The 6,172-nt window shown below is 41.2% G+C and overlaps 1 protein-coding gene across 1 annotated transcript; it reads left to right on the forward strand.

The window, feature by feature from the left end:
• Positions 1-4,297: 4,297 nt before the first annotated feature.
• Positions 4,298-5,814, forward strand: rnf224 (ring finger protein 224; the record flags this gene model as incomplete). Its single annotated transcript, XM_080730142.1, has 2 exons — positions 4,298-4,528; positions 5,455-5,814. 2 exons carry the CDS (start codon positions 4,298-4,300, stop codon positions 5,812-5,814), a joined length of 591 nt encoding a protein of 196 aa, XP_080586268.1.
• Positions 5,815-6,172: the final 358 nt, after the last annotated feature.

Genomic DNA, 6,172 nt, shown 5'->3' on the forward strand with positions numbered 1-6,172 from the left:
AGAGCCTATGTGGTATGCGCCTGGACTGCTAGGCCAGCGGGCGCCCCGTTCTCAAACTTTGTAATGATCAAGGACCACCCAAATCGATTTATATTTGGCCATGGACCCCCTTCTGAAAATGTTTTGTGCCAGGGGCCCCCAGAAGAGAAGATTTATGTAAAAAGAAAATAAAAATTATTCAAAGGACCCCTGGGGGTCCCTGGACCCCAGTTTGAGAGCCAAAGGCCTGGGACTGTCCTCTGTAAGACTAGATGTCAGTCCTGCAGCTAATGGGAACGTGAGACCAGCAGGTGTCCAGTTTCAGACTTGCTGCAACAAGGGTTATAGGAACAGAATAGAACGAACGGGGTTTCAACTCAAACATTGAACAGAATAGAAACTCAACGCAGACTTCCAGTTCATCCAGTTTCAGTTTTATTGATTAGCGCAATAGCAGAGAAGTAGTCAGAACTGCAAATGTGCACTTATCCAGTTGGGTGGGATACCACTGACCTCCATGAATGTTTCCTCCAACCCCTACCTTCTGAGTCAACAGCAGCAGGAGCACTTCCATCCCAGCAGCTCAATCACACTTGGATGTAAGTTAAGACTTTTAACGGGTTTGAAGACTTTTAATCATAAGACCTATATTGATTGATTCCATACTTTATTAACAGTTTGCTAAAAGTACAGATGTACAGTTATACAATAATGCTAAGGATAACAAAAGTGTATTAAGGATAACATTGTGTATTCAATTCATCAAGACATATACAATGCAATGCAAGTGTACTATATAGTGTACTTTGTCGTACAATGAATAGCGAAAATAGCCATGCTACAATCTGACAATGTAACTAATACTTTGAAGTAAGTGTCCTCTTTCTCGTTGTGATTGTGGTTTTGTGCTTATTATAATTGTCAGGCGGACAACATAGGGGCGGCAGTGGTCCAGGAGGTAGAGCGGCCTCTTGGGAACCGGAGGGTTCCTAGTACGATCCTGTCCAAGTATCTTTGAGCAAGACACTGAACCCATAATTGCTCCCGATGAGCAGGTTGGTGCGTTGCATGGTTTCCTACATGTATGAATGTGTGTGAATGTAATGCACAATTTATGTAAAGGCGCTATATAAATGCACCATTTACCATAATACAAATTTCCATTTCCATCAGCACTTTAACGGACCCAAACCAAGATTGTTGTGAAAAGACATACTGTACATTCACATTGTTAAAAATGTAGTGTTTGTATATTAGATGGTAATGCTATTTGAATAGTACTTCAGAAGTTGCCAAAAATGTCAAAATGAATCTTTCAAAAATACCAGGTGTACAAGCTCTGAGCTTGTTTATCTGCAGTTTTTGAATAGCCAAAGTATAGAATATGGACAAGGGGGTTCAAATGTATTAACAAATTCCACTGGGGAAGCACTTTGAGAACCACTGACCTAGACCATACTGTTATTTTTTTATTGTTATTATTTAAATTCTTTGTGGTTGAGGCTTTGTTTATGTTGGGAACACTTATTGGGTCTTTGAAACCAATTAACCTAATGTGAAAGTGAAGGCTTATTATTAGTCTGCACTTTTGTTTGTTTGAAAAGTCATTTTTGGCAAAGGAAGTTTGTCAAAGGGGGTAATGTGGCAAGTGTAAAAGCTTAACGATATGACTCTATTAGGCATGTCATCATAAAAGGTGAACATTCTACAAAAAATACGCCACACGCTCACAATGTATCGCTTCGTGGCGGGTTGGGAGCTCGTAGATCGGCTAATGTTGGCGAAGAGAAAATAGATAAGAAAAGGAGCGGGAAACCCGGTCAACTAAGTATAGGCCTATACATTTAACCACATAAACCTCATATGGTTGAGCGGAGTCCCTCAGGGCTCTATGTTTGTGTATTTTCTGTTATTTTGGGGAAAGCTTTCGCTGAAAATAGCCGATGGACAAGCTCACAACGCGATGCTGGGGTTTAAGTTGTTAAGGGGTTAAAGGGATATTACACTTTCAAACAAACTTTTAGGTCTAATCAGGCTTGTATGAACACCCTGAACAGTTTTTAATTTGCTTCATTCAGTATTTAGATATTTGATGTAAATGTTACCAGCTCCAACACGCCCAGGCCCTCTCCACATACACACCCATTGTAACTTCAAACTCCATTTTAACCATGATAGATTCATTAAAAACACACATTATTTTTTCTGGTGACTCATAATACCCTCCTAATACGTGAGCAGACCGTGTTTTTTCAATAACTTTTCTCATTTATTTTTAATAATTCTTTGGGAAAATGGAAAACATTAAATACAATAATATTTTATTGAAAATAAATGAAAAAAGTTATTGAAAAAACACGGTCTGCTCACGTATTAGGAGGGTATTATGAGTCACCAGAAAAAATAATGTGTGTTTTTAATGAATCTATCATGGTTAAAATGGAGTTTGAAGTTACAATGGGTGTGTATGTGGAGAGGGCCTGGGCGTGTTGGAGCTGGTAACATTTACATCAAATATCTGATGTTTGAAAGTGTAATATCCCTTTAACTCACAGGTTCAGAATATAACTGGATCTCTGATTCTGTCTCTTCGGCGGCATGAATTTTTAAAGAGAGCCGAGGAGGAGAAAGTCTTAACCTCTCGTTCCAAAGTGTTTGATTTTCATTTGGTTCTCTCTGTGTGTGTGTGTGTGTGTGTGTGTGTGTGTGTGTGTGTGTGTGTGTGTGTGTGTGTGTGTGTGTGTGTGTGTGTGTGTGTGTGTGTGTGTGTGTGTGTGTGTGTGTGTGTGTGTGTGTGTGTGTGTGTGTGTGTGTGTGTGTGTGTCACCCCCCAACAAGTACAGCTGAGGTCCATTGAAGTGTGGTTCATGAACTTTGGAGAAACAGCCTTGGCCATCTTGTCACAGTGACTTAAGAAACCATGGCAATGACAACATTCCACTGGAGTTATGAACAAAATAACTGGTGGGCATTTACTTCTTTTTTTTTTTTACAATCGTAGATTTTTGTGTACGGAATTTCTGACATCTGAATAGCATTACATCAACCATTAGTATGTGTAAGGAGCACAAGGATCAGATCTTGGATCATGAGGACAAATTAGTAATAATGATATAATCAGTATAATACATTCATTTAAGCCTAATATATAATTATTATTAAAGGTATATACGTAGTAGGCTAAATTATATGTTTTGGTTAAAACAAAACATTTTTTTAAAGGGTTAAAGTACTATATTCTGATAGTTTTGCTAATTGCTATATTGCTAATTGATCGGTAACAGGGGTCTCCCTATCTTCAACTATTTAATAAACAGAAATCACATTTCAGGCAATCAGGGGAGAGTGCACATTTATCAACTTCATGTTCCAGTTCCTATTTTGTCTGCTCATTTCTTTGTTTTATCACTTCTAATTTCGATTGTAATTGTTGTTGTTCATCGGTATCCTGTTTGAGGTACTAAACACATATTTTTAACCAAAGAAAATCACTTACCCTATCTTTAAAATGTATCTACATACTGTATATGCTATACAGTATAGTTCATATATTCTGCATGATCGTTTTTATCACTCTATTGTTATGCAACAGTCACCTGGGTTGCCACAGTTACATTTACACACATACTTTATAAAATATTCATGTAGGGAAAGTAGAGTATTGGTTTACAGCAGCGGTCTGCCCAGTAACCAGTCCCTCCCTGCCCACAACAGGTTCTCAGGGTCATGCCACAAACTGTACTGTCATTAGCTTTAAATGGGTTGATCGCCTCCCGGTTTGTCTTGCTAAATGTACCAATGGTTTAAGTGCATAATCATTGTATTAACATATGCATGTCATCATTCACATTGCGTAGGTCTATTGTGTTTCTCTTATTGTTATGTAATGTTCGTGGCAATCTGCACCTGAAGTTATGATAACCTAGGCAGTGTTATCAGCTAAAGGAAAGGTCACAGGGTCATCGTTATCAGTAGGATTCACATGAAAGTGCACATTAAATTCCAAGATAATGCGGCAAGTATATTTATGAAGATGTGTGTAAATAATTGTGTTGTGTAATAAGGTATAGGATTTAGAAGGTACAGTACAGTGCTATTACATAAATCAGGGGTTTCTTGTTCAGCTCCCCTGTACCCAAACTTACAAACATACATTATGATTGAAGAAGTGTACATTATATTTTGTTCAAATAAATGTCAAATAGCTCTACATTTCGATAATAAAATGAGTGTTTGTTCAGTAACAGGGGTCTCTCCCCATCTCTCCAGCTCTTCGGTAAACAGAAGATGAAACACTCAATCCAAAACAACTTTTCAGATGGCGGAAGAGGATGAGCCCAACCCGTTCACCGGCCAGGCCCAGCCCAGGAGCTCAGTGACATTGGACGCGCCTCTGATGCGGGTGCCCGGTGACAACAGTCCAAAGCTGGACTGCATTGTGTGTTTCGGTGGCTTCAATCTGAGTGACCGTCTGCCTCTGCGACTGTACTGCGGCCATACCTTCTGCCAGGCATGCCTGAAACGACTGGATACGGTCATCAACGATCAGGTTGGTGGAGGAGGGCACTTTGGGTTTCCTTGGGGGTGGTACTGGGCAGCAGAATCCATGCATCTGCTTTTGATATTACCGTAGTCCCCGCTATAGACCTCTGTAGACGTCAATCTGCAGACGTCTACATTTGTGTCTTTAGCAGTGGTCCTCGAAGTGGGGTCCAGGACGGGGACTCCCAGGGGTCCTTGAGGGGGTTCCAGGGGTCCCCAACAAAAACATTTGAACAATTCGTATCTTGTATGGGTTTTTTCAGATGGGGGTCCAACTCCACGCCCCAAAATGATATAGTAGTATTGTATGTCTTTATGAACTGAATACACAGGACCACAATAGAAACAAGCCCTCAGGACATTTTGTGTTATTCTTTTAGCATTATTGTATAACTGTACCTCTGTACTTTTCGCAAAGTATTCAATCAATCAATGAAAAGGTTTGAGAACCACTGGTCTATCAATCTGGCTAACCATCGTCATATAAAAGGGAAAAGGTCTGTTCTTGAGAGACTACTGGTCTATAGACATCTCTACACATCTGTAGATGTATATGGTAGAGTACACAGTCTACTGTGTAGACGTATAATAGACTACTATCTAGACTATAATAGTCTATAGATATCAACAAGACATTGAATAGGAGTCTACAGGGCCCTATACATCTGTACTCTTTCAATATCGTCTCTGTCGGGTGGAAACCTGTTCCCGATTACATTTCAAAAGTAGCAGATCTACAAGCTCAAAACGTGTCACTTCGCACCCCATTTCAAGCTTGTGGATCTGCTACTTGTCATGCTTTTGTGTGACGTTGTAGTATGATCATTAATTTACCAGGAAAACAAAAAAAAGTGAAAAAATTAAGATAAGAGTTTCCTGCTGACAGCAACGATATCACATTGTATTGTTTGTCTCTTTTCTTTTCTCTTCTAGATGTGGATCCCCTGTCCTCAGTGCCGTCAGAACACGCCTCTGCCCAGAGTGGGAACCAGCGGCCTGGACCTGGACCTGGCTTACTTCCTGGCCGTCAAAGCGGAGTTGGATCCCTGTCCCTCCCAGGCCTCCCCAGGCAGGTCCAGAGCAGGACAGGGGGGGACTCTACCCGCCGGACTCCCTGCCTGCTGGGACGAGAAGCCGTGGTCAGGGAAGTCCGGTGTGGTGGACATTCCACCGTCTGAATCGGCCGCCTGGCCACGCGGCGGATTGGCTGAACCGAGGTTCCATCGCTATAGCAACTGTTGCCCGTCGTCCCTGTGGTTCTGTTGCATGTTCTGCTGCCCTGGCCGGTGCTAGGGTTTTAATACTGTATGACATCATCACCGTGATGTCCCGCCCTTATGGGCTTTGCAATGGTAGGCCTAAACCACAACAATGCTGCAAATCCTATATTAAAATTGGCTTAAGCGAGGACGGACCACATTGTCACGCTAATGTCAACATGACTCAGCCATATAATCACAATACAAGGAGTTATCAATGCAGCTACGCCCAAATATGGAGTGTGTCGTCTAATCTCAGTGTGTCGTCATGGCATCAGGCGCAAAGAAATCAACAGCTAAATATATGGACTCAAAAGGGGGAATTCCCATATATGGGCATATACCGATGACATTGGGGATCTCCATGTATGGGCATAATAGGGTAGGGACAA

Source organism: Nannobrachium achirus, assembly GCF_963921795.1.
Source record: "Nannobrachium achirus genome assembly, chromosome: 7".
Lineage (NCBI taxonomy): Eukaryota > Metazoa > Chordata > Actinopteri > Myctophiformes > Myctophidae > Nannobrachium > Nannobrachium achirus.